This window comes from Myzus persicae, unplaced genomic scaffold, assembly GCF_001856785.1.
Source record: "Myzus persicae strain clone G006 unplaced genomic scaffold, MPER_G0061.0, whole genome shotgun sequence".
Lineage (NCBI taxonomy): Eukaryota > Metazoa > Arthropoda > Insecta > Hemiptera > Aphididae > Myzus > Myzus persicae.
The window spans coordinates 472,240-486,433 of record NW_019100891.1 but is presented as its reverse complement, the minus strand read 5'-3'; the positions used below and the strand labels follow the sequence as shown (position 1 = coordinate 486,433).

Sequence of the window (14,194 nt, the reverse complement as noted above, 5' to 3'; positions counted from 1 at the left end):
AAAAAAAACCACATATACTCCAGTAAAATAAAATTTTTTACTTGCAGTTTTAAAACTGTCTTTAATCATTCGACAGCATAAATTAGCGGTTGATAGAAATAACCTAACTACCTAACCTGGGCTATGACCCAGTAAAAGGGGGAGAGGAGATTTCAGCTCTAATTTTTCCACTGCCACCGATGCAACTTAGGTTTGAAACTCCAACAGTCAGGTAATCCGATGTGGCTGACATTAGCCGCGTGTGATTTGCTCCAACAGAACTCTCCAAGAAGTCCTCCGGTGCCCCAGGTCGGTCCAGAGACGGCCAAAAATGTCAGCTTCTTGAAAGTCATGTGACTTGTTACTTTGGCGTCTATGGCTCCCTGGTTCGAATAGCCAAGTGTCTCGAAAGGGTACACACCGTCCTTGTCATTCAAATCATCTCTGCAAAACCCGACGACAATCACAGTTATAACAGGTGTACATATAATATATATATATTTATAGATACAAGTTTATGGTTTTTTCAAGCTTTAATAATAGCACAAGCTATACTATATTGCGTATTTATACTTATACATCATAATTAAATAAATAATATCTGACTTGAGGACATTTTGAGTAATACATATTCTGTTCTAATCTGTAATATTTAATATTACAGTGATTTGACCTATTATCAAACTTAAAGACAAAAATATTATTTAATGCGTCTCAAAGTTTACTTTTATATTTTAATTTTAAAACAAGTTATGAACATTTTACAATATTGCCAAGTGTTTACGTAATGCTAAAAACTTGCTTCAAAATTTAAACATCAAGAATAACTCACGAGTTGCAACAACTAATATACCGGTATAAATGTATAACACTCTAAAAATTCCGCTGTGCCATATGATCCGTCGATGTGATCACAAGAAGTTTAGGGTGTAATGTGTATTATATATTTACTATAAATAAAATACCTGCAATAATATTAAAACCGTAACAATAATATTTAATTGGTAATGCCGTATAATAACTAGGAATTGGGATACGGAATATAAACATGCAGTAAATGTTTAGAATGCTTAATTTATTCGCTAAGATAATAATGATTAGAAACCTATTTCGATGAAATCAATATAATATATGAAAAAAATACAACATTTTTTATGATACAGAAATATAAAATGGAATTCATTATTTGTTTTCCGATATGTTTTTTTAATTATATTTTATTCATTTGTTATACTGTAGCCAACTACAGTGTTCAGACAACGCGAACACGATTACCAGACTGCTGGTCTGTCTGCTCGGCGACGAGAGATTATATGGGCTGTGTGTGGGCCGGATGGGTGTGCGTTACTGTACTTACGGCGGCGTTCGGTATTGTGTGGGCGGTAAAAAAAACTCGGTAAAAAAATGACAGTGTCACAATGTACATTCTGTATGTGTGTATTATATATTCTATAGCTTATATGCTTACAACATGCAATTATCTCCAAAGTGAAACTGTTATCGTTTACCTGGACGAAATGGCGTTTGCAGCAGAATACGGGGGAATGCAAGACTCACACCTTGACTGTGGGTCGTTTCTGAAATCGTTGGAACGCATCAGGCGCATCATGCTCGGCACGTCGGTCACACTGACGTGGTCCCTGGCGAATATACGAGCCCGGGGATTGTCTTTGTACGAAAACCTATTTTGATATAAGAAAAAAGCATGTTAATACAATAATATATACTATAGGTATGTGCGCAAGGGATGCAGAAACAATATATACATTTTAAAAAGGCGTATTCGCTTCTTATAAATCCCATTAATTATATAAAAAATTATAAAATTGTTTAAAAATGTTGTGAAGACTATTGGTTCAAAAATAAATCTTAATGACTCAAAATCACCAAAGTTTTTAAGTAATGTATATCTCGTAAGGGTACCTAACCTGCATTGAATCTCTACGCCCAAAGCTATATTATTTACGCATACATGTACTGTGAATGTCCGCAATTGGTGAGTGCTGACAATCACCTAGTGATTGTCGACATACACCTACTAAATTGGTGAATATTAAAATATTAAAATAATATAGACATGTACTGGTGGATGTTGATATTTACATTAGGATTTTGGTCAATATTGACATACGTAACACGGTTTTGGTTAATGTTGACATAGGTTATTAGGTTACGTATTCGCATATAATATTATAGCATAGTACTATAGACAATAATATAAAATATAAATGATATACTTATCTAGTATACCTAGCTTAGCTATAAATATTAACAATTACTTTTATTAGTTATTATTTTAAAAAAACGACGAAAATTGTTCTACTTATTGCAATTTTGACACTTTGTCATGACATTTTGAACTGCATAAAATGCCAACATTTCTACAACCGCACTTTTTTGTGGTGCACTGGTGCGCTTTGTTTTGCAATTACATCGTGTATACTCTTGCCCACTGGTTGATAGATTTGATACAGAAGCTTGCCTTAAGCAAATTTTTTGATCAATTTGTACATAAGTGATTGATATTAAATTTTCTTTACATACTGAAAACTGGTTCCTGGTGTATAATTAATTTATAACACCATTTTTGGTAGTTATAATTTTTTAGATACTAAATTATTGAATTTAATATAAAATACTTCACGTATGTTTTCCATTTAAAAAAAATATTTAGTTGATTGTGCAAATCACTGTACTAGCTACTATAACACTATAACTACGTTGAATGACAATATCATACAAAATGTTAACGAGGCAGCATATAGCATGGCGGTTATCCAGGTATAATAAATCTCAGGGTAAGACAATAAAACATTTTATCGAAATTATCAACGTGTATATTAGTTAATAAGTAGGTACTAGAATATTAGACGAGATCAGATTAAATAATATCGGCATTACCAACATTTACTAATATCGTTATATAAATGTCGACATTCGCTAGTAAATGTTTACAAACAGTACAAATTTAATCAGTATGCCAACATTCACCAATGACTTTGGTGTATGATGAGTGATGACATTAAACTGCCACTGCCAGCACTCACAAATTACGGACATTCGCAGTAACATACATATATATTATATAAACCATGTTTGTGTGTTGAATTTCTGCCCCAACCCCCTTCCTCCGGTATGTTCACCAAAACGCGCCACGGCCACCAACATATAGATTCGACACGTATATCGTTGCAGCAATCGCCATCTTACCAATTTCCGTATCGCTTCACCATATCGTCTTGACCGCTTGCCTCGGATATCGCCGGTAAAAATGGCACGTTGTAGCTCGCCCAGTACGTCTGGTTGAGAAATGATTCGGTCACGTCACGCGTCTCGACCAATCCTGGAATTTGTTCGAGCATGAACAGCAACCCTCTTCTGGGCAGCTTGCGACCCGGCCGAAAAAGAGAGTAATTGATCACCAGCCACTGGTTGTTGTACGTGCCGCTGTTGTATTTCTTGAACCACTTCGTCCAGGCCAGTCCATCGGACGCCAGCCGATTCGCCACCATCGCCCGAACGAAAACCATCACCTTCATCATCATTTATAAGAACGGTGTAATAATAGGTAAACGAATTGTTTTCTAATTTTCATTATTTATTTGCGCCATTGTACGAGTATAAAGGTATAAAGATCCTGCAGTTATTTTATTACGATATAAAAGTATAACATATATTTTAGTATATACAAAGCGTTATGAATCGTTTGTAGAATTGAACGAGTGTGTTATTTAATATCATATTCAAACGGATCGATGAAATAAAATTTAAAAACAAATTAGAAATACTAGTTTCTTTATTTTTAACAGGCAATTTGTCTTATGACATTTTTTAAGCGCACACTATTGTATATTAAAAACAAGAACACTTTACTTTTTTAAATGTTAATAACTATATTTTTGGAGGATTCTGGTAGTAATATTTGTATGAAAATGTTGCACACCCCTTGGGTACCACCGCCTTGCATAATTTAAGATAAAGAATATTCTGATAAACATTTTCTCATTAATTTTGATATAAAACTGTTATACATGCACATGCATTACACATAACATAGAAGTATAAAGGTATACTCAGTGTCTTAGTATGTACAAACACGTTTGTATACCGGATGATTGGCTAAGCATGCAGCTTATCCCCATTTTTTACTTTAATAATGAATTTGTTCAAAATTTGATTTTTGGAGATTCAAGCTTCTGTTTTTCAAATGAGAACCCTCCTCTTTTACTGTAAATAGAAGAAATACATTTTTTTAAATGTTGATGTATCACGTTCAAAATTCGAATGAGTAGTTTCTTAGTTATTAAAATGTTTGTATTAAGGATAATAGTCCTTAATACTGGTTTTACACAAGTATAAAATAGACGTGAAATTGGATCTAGTATCTATTATACGTTGGCCATTTTTATAAATTATTAATATCTATAGATTAATATAAATTATTACAATTTTCAAATCACCATAGCCAACCCCCACATCTTATACACTCATTACTATGGACTTTTTATCCTTAGAACACAAAGTTATATAACTCAACAACTACAAGTACGAATTTTGATTTTGATACTTCAAACATTTTAGAAAAATGATCTGCTGTATAATTTATAGTTGAATAAATTAGTTTTTAGTCTTGTTTTCATTTGAAAAACAGAAGTTTGTATCTCCACGGAATACTCCTAAATAAGTACAAAAAATCTCAATAATTTAAAAATATGGTCTTAAAGTACATTAAAAACGTAAAAAAACAGATTTTTAATAACTACATTATTGAAGAAAAAAGGGGATGAGCGTTCTTGGTGAATCAACCTATGTATTACAGTAGGTTGTCATGATGTTATTTACTACAATATGTCTATATTATAGTAGTATAGTACCCACTTGTATTCCTACAGAATTGCTGCGGTTCGAGCTGATTTGTATTATGTATTTCAATATTATGCAGCATGACAATATGTATGTACCACGATTTGTTATCAATTGTTTTGAATATAAAATAATATTTTCGTTCTTTTAATTGTTTGTGCGTTTTTAGTACGAATTTCACCAACATATTCAATATACTCAAGTATATGATGTATTTTATTATGAATGGCTTGGGAAGTGGAAGAATGTAAAGTGTAGGTGCATTAATTCTGAGACCCTATTAATTTGATTTCCTACAGATAACGAAAATCGTATACTGCCTACATATATATTATATAATATATGAATATGTACATTGTATGGCTAAATTGACCATATTATAGAATATACCTATATAATATGGTTCTGAGTTTACGACTCTTTTGCATTATTACACGTATTTATCTCTAACCTGCCCAACTGGCTGAACATTGGCCCATAGTTGTGGATTGTAAACTGAAATAGTGGTTTCGGTCACTGCTAAACCAGAAGAAATCAAATAAAAATCGTCCATCGAATATAAGAATCCTGGATACGAACTAAATGTTATATCGTGTCCGAACACTAGTTGGTACGACGATTTGCTTTCCTTGTAATTAAGGCGATATCGCTTTTGTATTCTCAGCATTGTTTCGTACCTATAAAATATACGTTTAATAATAATAATATATTATATTATTTTAATAACAAAGATCCCAGAAGATAATGATACATAATTCATATAACAATATAATATAACCAAATTTAGGTACCTATTCCCAGTAACGTGGGAGAAGAACAACTCTTTGGATCCAGGTAGTAATTTTATAAGAACTGAACACGATTCAGCCCCAAACGATTTTTTATGAGGGTGTGATTAATTAAAGGCATCGCATAAATTAAATAAATCACCTTGAATGTTCATCCAACTATTCAAAACGTTAACAATTTCGTTTTTTAAACACAATTATTAAATGTCATAGTAAATAACAAATTATAAAGATCAATGACAGATATTAAAATAATATATGCTACTATGCTCACAAAAAATTTTCCCATGTCAAAGACTGCATTCCTTCTTTTGTATTCAGCTTATATCCATCGTATAACCCGTCGAGTTGCTTGTACATGAGACCAACCTTTAAACGTAAGACCCACTATAATATATACACATTACTCATATGTGGCTATGGACATTGTAATCTATAGTGTTCCACGTCAAAAACCTATAACGTCTTGTAATAGATGTATAATAAATTATAATTTTAAGGTACAAACTTGATGCCAATACGCGTCCGATCCATTTTTCTCGGTCACTTGTGATATGACCCAATTTTTATTCGTCCGCAGGAACTCGTCAAGTTTTACGCACAAATCAGATCGACCGTCACAGAAATGTTGAAAAACATTTTGCCAATGCTTGTTTATCAAATCTGCAGTGACGTATCCTTCCAACAAACCAGCGGCATAGGCTTGTGTCGCGTCATCTTCCTTGATGGATGTAAGTATTTCTAGATAATCCCACCTGGAAAGCAAACGATTCCAATATTTTTACTATACCTAAATAGTAAATATATCCTGTAGGCAATCACCATTCCGGCCGAAGATAAAAATATAATATCATATAGGCATTATCCCTAGTCGATAGATATATCACTTATGCAAAGGGTAGCAAATTAATGAAAAAATAATTAACTCAAGTTAAGTTAAGAGAACACTAGATCGATAAGTTACAAGTTAAAAGTTAACAAATTATTGGTTCAACTCGATGAGTTAAAAGTTAATAAGGAAAAAATATTAACTGTTTAAAAAAATTTTAAAAAATTTTTTGACTTGATAGATTATTTTTAAATCAACTTCGAAAAGATAAGTTATTTCAACTGCCAATTACACAAGTTAAGTTGAAAAGTTTATTCAAAATAAACTAGCTAGTTAAGTTAAGATGTTTAAAAAAAATTAACTTTTTAGCTGTTTAGTGCACACAGCTTTGCAGTTATTATTCATATAAATAATTGAATTATGGGAAGGAATTTTAATGGATGAAGTTTTTAAAGACATTTCACCGTATGACGAGAAAACATTTTCTCGAAATAAATAACCAGTAAACTTACCTACGGCAATTAAATCAGTTTTCAAGGAGCCCAACAATAAATATTTTAGCCATCTCAAATGTCAAAACAAATCGAAATGGCACCCGTTAACCAGCAGTATTATAAAGTATTTAAGTAAAATATATTTGGGTATTGATATTCAAATACTTTTTCATGTATCAACAATTAAATTCGTTTTGTAAATACAATGCTTATCAGCAAGTATTTTAAGTCTCTACGTTTTAAATACTACATTACTGTTTATCTGTATTAAACTCTTTTCTTCAAATACTTTTTTCTTACTTTCGATTTATAATATTTGAAACTGTTGTAAAAGTAAACACGATTACCACCAAAATATTATCTTTTTACTATTTAGTTTCAAGTAATATGCCATATGCCCATACCTAATATGACTGTTGTCCGATATTAATTTCGAATTAACAGTTATTTGAAATGTAAAAAACATTTAAACGATAAAATATTGATACAATGATGCATAATAAATATAATGTATCTTAAATTATGGCTGCATACAATATTGCGATGACAAAAAAACTATAAACAGCGAAACCTCTAAATACCGGACACTCTTGGTTACTGAAATTTTGTCCACTATTCAGAGGGTTCAATTTGAAACAGTGTGTAGTGTGTAGCCGGAAAAAAACGTCCGCTATTTAGAGGGGTAAGTTAGAGGGCTAGGGGAGGTTTCACTGTACATACTTAAATTGCAGACTCACCCTGTAGCGTTTATACTCCGAGTGTAACTAGCTTTACCGACGAGTCTACCGTCTTCAGTGTGTCGAATTCTAATATTATCAACATCGTCGACGATAGCGTAAAATATGTGGTTCGTGTCGTCGCCCGAAAGCCGCGTTGGCAGCGTCAAGAAGATCGCGGACTACACTAGAAACACGACGATCGTGATTTTTCTGGCAGACATGATTATAAACGATAAACTGCGATGACACGATTATTGTAGTACACATGAGTAAGTAGGCATGATGCTTATACAACAAATGCGATCGATTGCCGACCAAAATGGTTCTGCTGCTGAAGGTTCGGCTTCTCTAGCCGGGACCCTGCAAATATAATATAGTATAATCTGTGTAATATACTTATATACATGCATATAGGTACCATTGTACATTTGTACCAATACTTTGCAATGTTCACGTCTTTCCCCCGTCACAATACATTATATTTTCAATAACATAATAATAATTCCTATTGTGAGTTAAACTGGATCCTAATTATAAATGTATTGACCATTAATGTATATTTTATTACATACCTACTTAATTGTTTTCACAGTGAGTAACAATAGTTGATAGGTAAACATTATATTATAATGTCAATATTGTTATTGTTATTGTAACATGGTAAAAACATTAGTTGTAAGTTGACACAAATAAAAAAATATGTACAATATTACGAATATTGTGACGTCGTTTGTATGAGGCAATTTTCGTTATATATTATCATTATATACCTACCTACTCTTACAATACTGCAGACAATCTTCAACGTATACTCATTAACCAACACAATTAACTATCCATAACATAATCATATTGAATACACTTTGTACCCTAATGAGAAATGAGGATCACTAAATGGTATTTATTCTCTTAATTATTATACCCACCAGTGTTTGTGACTTAATTTCTTCGTTACGTTTATTATACCCGTAAAAAATAATAATATTCCAATCTAGACTATATTGTGTTGATTTCTTTTTATATAAAATTATTATTATTATTATTATATACATTAACATTGTTTTAGTATTATCGTAATAATAGTTAATAGTTATACACTTAAACTAATCATGTTTTATAACGCTGCAATCATGTGATTACAAATATTGTGTAATAATATTATGTTATATTAAACCTATTTATGTATCGATATATATATGGGCTTATGCACGTATGGTATGCATATGTGTTGTACACACTACCTTCGTGGACTACATGTGTAATCTACAATATAGTTTATTATTTAGCGTAATAAACACTACAGTTGCAAGTGCAACATGATAAACTGATGACTAACTTAATATAAAACCCACAAAATGGATAAAGAATACAGAATAATGATAGGTCAAATGAATTTAAAAAGTAAAATATTTGTCTACTGATAAAAACAACAAGGAAACATACGTAAACTTCACCCGGATTATCAACTGGGTTACAACCTAAAAGGTAGGTACATAATGCATCTCTTGTCGTCGGTAGAAAAATGTGAAATTCTAAATTCTAAATTTAAAAAAAAGCAGTGGAAAATTAGAGTTTGGTTTAATAATAATGGTAAGCACCAATCAACCAATATTTGTATCAACAATATTCTTTTAGTTATGCTGAATCGCTAAATATTTTTTTTATAGTTATTCGTAACTACATGTATTGAAATATAATATGTAAAATGTATTTATTTATATTTATGTCCTATATAATTAAATATTTTTTAGTAGGTAATCATAAACTAATATAAATTGTATTATTATTTACAACAAATGTTCTACGACAGTCCACCAATATGCAGTTTGAATTAATTATATTATTTACCTATATGCAGTTATACCAATTGGTTATTAATTACATAGCATTTTAGCAATTACATACCAAAATTGATTTACTGTTCGTCAGTACGACCCATTTGTGAATACGGTTCAATTATATGATTACTAATTACGCCCTACCAGTTAGGCAATAATTCAAAATTGGAAAAAGTACAACAAAAATTCTTACGCTTCGTCTCATTTAAATGCTCCATTCCTAGAGAACCAACCTCATACTACTTACAATCCATTGTTATCTATATTGAACCTTCAGGCGTTGGAACATAGACGTACCTATAACCTATAAATCTTGATTTATATTTCCTATTGAAGATTTTGGCTGGTAATGTTGACACCCAGATTTTTAATCCGTTTATCCTTCTATACACCAACTATGCACGATCAGAAAACACATTTCATTGAAGTTTAAAAATTACCAGCTATGCAAATAAATAAATAATATTATTTTCAATAGAGTAATGCAAACCGTTAATAAATTAAAAATTGATATTATGTTGAACTCACCAAGTTTATACTCATTCACATTTTATTGTAATTCTTTAATTCTCAATTCATAATACGCTATGTTTATATTATATAATATAATTACTATCATTTTTTTTACTATTACTATTATTAGTAGGTATTATTGTTATTGTCATCATTATTAAAATTATTATCTCTACTGTGTTCTATCTTGCTTATCATAATAATTGTAATGTTGTTGTTTATTATAACAGGGCCTTGCCCATTTAATGCCAAATAAATAAATAAATAAATTCTCACCACATATACACGTGTTCCAACCAATCATGCTGCATATTCTCGGATTTTCGGAACAGTCGGAACCCCTACAGTAATAAAACCTACTTAACCAACCCAGACTAATGACCTCAGATGTTGAAGATTAACTCAATAAAAAATAAATATTATATAAGTCTACAGTGGTGTATTTAGGCCGAGGTCTCCCAGGACCCCCAAGGTATATCCAATTATTACAGTTGGGGGTTTAAGTACTTATATCATGACATGAAGAAAAGAGGGATATGTGGGTAGTGGGGTACCTAGTTTAGTTATCAGTAGTTATCGAATATGGCATTGCAGCAATGGATGTGTTATATTTTAATTCAATGATAAATCTTTGCATAGTTACATGAACAAAGATTCTGAGTGGAGACGTTATGTCATCCCAGCATACCTAGTTGTACGAAATTTAAAAAAATTAATAAATTTAATAATAAATAGGGTAACATTCAAGAAAACTTTTTTTTTATTAAAGGAAGAAAAACTTTTGTGGAATCTTCTATTAAAATTACTTATGTTAGCTACGAAAAGAAAAACTCATAAATTTCTAACTAAAAAATAATTTTGCAGATTTTCGGGATTTTGATGAATTTGAACTTAAACAGTGCTGTAGCTAAAACAATTATTCTTTCCTTAGATTTCGCAATGCTAGAATATCTACTTATTATTTTCATATATTACTTTATGATCCCTTTGTTCATAAAGTGTTAACTACAATACAAGTCATGTACTTTTTTTCTTATGACTGTATTTATGTAGCAACTACTACCTAGTACCTACATATTGTAACATAACAATGTATTAACATTATTGTAAACAATGTAAGCCATGGGCTAATATATTAATATGTGTTATAAACATAACTCACAACATTCATTTAACACATAATATAATTCAAAACAAGCCATAGTTGACCTTTTACAAATGGGATACCTAAAAAGTAAAAACAGTGAAGATTATGATAATAATGGAGCAAATTAATTGTATAACTTATAAATTATAAGGAATTTCCATACACTACACTACACTACAAAAATTAGGCATACAAAAAAAAATGTTGAGGTGGCACGTTACCACCCCTCCCATAGCTACGGTACTGGAGTGTAATATTGCTGTCCAGTTAATAGGTAAAATAATTATAGCATCCTAGTGAAATGTTTTGTTGCAAAATACTAGTATTCTATTAATACCTATATTTTCTAATCTTAATATAAATAATAATATAGTCAGGGCGGTATTTGAGGAATTTGCTGCTCTAGGGCAACAAATAAAAATGCCTTATTATACCATATTAAAAATGTACAACAATTTATAATTCGAGATTTGCGGCCCTCACAACACCTCATTCCCCTAACTTTAAATACATCCCTGGATTTGCAGAGCCATAACTAGGGGGTTGGGGTACTGACTCTTCCATCCCCAGAAATTTTTTAAAAGTAGTACAATTTTAGATGAATTGCGAATATTGTATTAAGAATTATTTTATGTTTTTGTAAAAGCAACAATAACAAGAATAAAGAGTCATTATATTTTTAGCATAAAAATTATGAGTTTCCAGTATTTATATTTAAAAAATGTTTGATCACCCTCAGCAAATTTTTTTTTCAGTTATTGCCTTATAAAGTCGTATGCACCTTGTGTTTTAATTTGTGTTGATAACTTATGTGTTAAAACAAAACCAGCATATATGGATAAAAATAAACTGTATATTATAATAAATAAAGATTCTGTTACGTATAGAGCCATTAAGTTTAACACAAAAAATCCCAAACAAATAAAATTATAGTATAAACATTATATAACATTATACAACAAAAATATAGAACATATCATAATGTAATGAGTGGTTCTTGAGTTTTTAATTCTTGTTTCATCAATCCAAACCTCCATTCGTTCCTATCTCTAAGTATAGGTCTGCCAAGTTGGTTGTGCAATTCTTTGAATGTCTTACGAAACGAAACTATATCTTTACGCTGAGGAGATTGATGACTATTCACTGGCTTATTGAAAGGATTATTGCGACCTCTGGGAGGTGGCTTAGGAGATGATTGTACACTAGATTCTTTGTTTTGAGTTGCTTGGTTATTTGGTACTTGAAGAGTTACTCGAACAGGTGATTCTATACAAAAATATAAATTAAACATTTTACTTAAATAGTGATAAATATTTTCTGTTTCTATAATAATGTAATAGTAATGATTAAGGGTTGAACTTTGTAACATATGCATTTACTTTTGCCTCATTAGATTTATTACTATAAGCTATAAATTAAATTCATAATGTTAAAAATGTTGAATACATATTTTTGTTTTTAAATGCATATCTAACTATATGCATATTTAGTTCATTTTTATGCTCTGTTCACCTAGATAATGACCAACTTCATACATGAAACTGGAGCCAAGAAGTGAGGAAGTCAGTCATCTTTGGTCGAGGTTAGATACTACACATTTTGGTTTTGGCTCAATCATATTTCTCCATGAACAGAGTATAGAGTAGTAGCACTATCACAAGCATAAGTCCTAATAATGGTAAAAACTAATGTTAATATACCTTCTAGTTCTTTGAGTTGCCTTTGTAAATCAGCTACCATAAATTTCATGTAATCATAACTGGCACAAGCCAACGACTTCATCCACTGCTCCATTGACTCCTGGCTATCGGCTCCCAATATATAACTCCTATTATTGGGACCATGAAAAATAATTTTAAAACTGAACTGATCATCATTTTCAGCCAACTCTAAAGAACAAAATAAAGAATATATACATATAATACCAACACAGTCAATTTATAGTGATGCATCTACACAACATACCAATGCTACACCCTTCCAATATGACAACGCCGAGCGGTTCCTTATCACTTTTCCTGTCAAAATAAAAAAGCAAATTGCCTTTAAGAACAAACCATCTTTTTTGGTAGCCTTTGTTAAGTTCTCCTCGTTTGCAAAGCCATCCTTCTTTATCCACTGGCGATGTCGATGTTGAATATGCAGATAAATTTTTCTCGTTTATCTTCATTGGGATTGTTTAGTTCTCATTAATATGTAATTTTTGTTGACATTTTATAATATTGATTGAACAAAATGTGAATATTATGTATTCGTTTAAGTTTTTAACAGGAGCAAGCGATCTAGTGATATCTTAAATCTTAGTACTTGAAGAAAATTCGAATTTTCTAAAATATTTTCAATCTTATTCTTTATCAGTTATCACGTAATATACTATCGGGATTTGGATACTTTTCCCGAAAGTTCATGGAAGAAAAAAAAAGATAAGCCAACTTGGCCAACCCCATATGACTAATGAGTTCAAATTTTTTGTGCTATATTTTTATAACTTTTGTCAGTTAAAACCACAGACTAAAGTATCTTTCTATAATATCTTAGTCCGTGGTTGAAACCATTCGGCATTCAACTACTGTAAAATCGTGTCATCGACTATCATTTTATCGTAATGAAGTAGCTTAAGGGGTGGCTCAAGGGAGGGGGGCTGGGGTCCACAACCCCCTTCTAGCCAATATTTCTAAAAAAATTGTTTGTTAATTTGTTAAAAAGAACGTATTACAATATCGAAAGTTTTCTGAATATTTCCCCCCACACTCCACCATGTCATTGGAGCCGCTCCTGGTGAACTCATGGATTTTACACAGAGTATTACCCAATTACTGTAGTTACTTTAGTTACTTAGTATACTAAATAGTACTAAGTATGCTATATTACCTTTTTTTTATAGCTGTGCATGGACGTGGAATGGGAGGGCTAAATGAGCTATAGCAGATGTTCCCAAACTTTTTATTGTACGACCCATTTTGAAAATTTTTTAAAATATGGCGACCTACAATATCAATGAATGACTTTTTTTTTTTTACCATA

The 14,194-nt window shown here is 31.1% G+C and overlaps 3 protein-coding genes and 1 long non-coding RNA gene across 4 annotated transcripts in view; 2 read left to right on the top strand and 2 right to left on the bottom strand.

Annotated features, from left to right (window-relative positions):
• The window catches only part of LOC111026623, a 2,404-nt gene extending 2,351 nt beyond the window's left edge, over positions 1–53 (top strand). The window contains exon 3 of the mRNA XM_022304739.1: positions 48–53. Coding sequence (XP_022160431.1) covers positions 48–53 — 6 coding nt within the window. The remainder of the gene's footprint in view (positions 1–47) is intronic.
• Positions 7–7,893, bottom strand: LOC111026629 (putative phospholipase B-like 2). Its single transcript, XM_022304745.1, is given in 8 exon segments — positions 7–423; positions 1,488–1,661; positions 3,190–3,512; positions 5,294–5,519; positions 5,634–5,789; positions 5,905–5,999; positions 6,139–6,385; positions 7,691–7,893. Coding segments are annotated over 8 exon segments (1,689 nt in total). The 3' UTR covers positions 7–158.
• Positions 7,894–8,095: 202 nt separating this feature from the next.
• Positions 8,096–12,885, top strand: LOC111026631. The gene is made up of 2 exons (XR_002603726.1): positions 8,096–9,157; positions 12,687–12,885. It is a non-coding gene; the product is annotated as an uncharacterized LOC111026631 (long non-coding RNA).
• On the bottom strand, positions 12,004–13,546 carry LOC111026630 (sesquipedalian-1-like). The gene is made up of 3 exons (XM_022304746.1): positions 13,136–13,546; positions 12,871–13,059; positions 12,004–12,436 (listed from the first exon to the last, which is right to left on the bottom strand). The coding sequence occupies exons 1-3, from the start codon at positions 13,338–13,340 to the stop codon at positions 12,147–12,149; spliced, it is 684 nt and encodes a 227-aa protein (XP_022160438.1). The 5' UTR covers positions 13,341–13,546; the 3' UTR covers positions 12,004–12,146.
• Between the last annotated feature and the right edge of the window lie 648 nt (positions 13,547–14,194).